The sequence below is a fragment of the Hyaloscypha bicolor genome, assembly GCF_002865645.1.
Source record: "Hyaloscypha bicolor E unplaced genomic scaffold K444scaffold_162, whole genome shotgun sequence".
Classification (NCBI taxonomy): Eukaryota; Fungi; Ascomycota; class Leotiomycetes; order Helotiales; family Hyaloscyphaceae; genus Hyaloscypha; species Hyaloscypha bicolor.
In genome coordinates this window covers 109,736-110,346 of record NW_020194664.1, presented here as the reverse complement: position 1 = coordinate 110,346, position 611 = coordinate 109,736, and the positions used below count along the sequence as shown (strand labels likewise).

The following is a 611-nucleotide window of genomic DNA, read 5'->3' as shown; positions in this document are numbered from 1 at the left end:
CAAACTCGTTAACTGCTCCTATATAATAGTTATATCTATCTGCAATTACAGGAATCGAGAATATCTTTATAGCCTGATTACCAAAGGGTATTCATATAGTCTTTGCTTTAGAAGAAGTCTCCTTAGGCCTCTTCCTTAGCCGTAAAATACGCTCGTTACCTGATATAAAGAAAGATATTATTAAAACAAAGGCTTAATCTTTCTACCCAATATAATATACTTCTCTATTAGGCATATACCTGGAATACGTTTTACCCCAGGGTATTACGTCCTTTTTATCCGATTTCTGGAGGTCAAGAAGCTCCTTAATAACCCTACCAGTTATCCTATAAGTCCCAGTAATTGCAACTCCCTGGAAGCAAACATATTAGACAAAGCGAGTAGAAACAAAAATATTATTAAGGTAAACGTAATATCCAGAACCCTTAGGAAGCTTGGGCAACCTTTTAATCAAGTATAGAACTATTACTTATATCTTATTTCCCCTATTTCCAGCCTTAATTGTCCCACTAAGCTCTCGTAGAATATATACTCCTATAGGCCCATTTTTTTAACTAGGAATATACTAGTTCTATACGAGTAAGAACTCCCTTTGGGCTGCCCCCCAGACC

General features: G+C 36.3%; 1 protein-coding gene across 1 annotated transcript; it reads right to left on the bottom strand.

Moving 5' to 3' along the window:
- Window positions 1–202: 202 nt before the first annotated feature.
- K444DRAFT_542044 (uncharacterized protein) lies at window positions 203–355 on the bottom strand (the record flags this gene model as incomplete). The annotated part of the gene is made up of 1 exon (XM_024875846.1): window positions 203–355. A coding segment is annotated over one exon (153 nt), but the record flags the coding sequence as incomplete, so codon positions are not given.
- Between the last annotated feature and the right edge of the window lie 256 nt (window positions 356–611).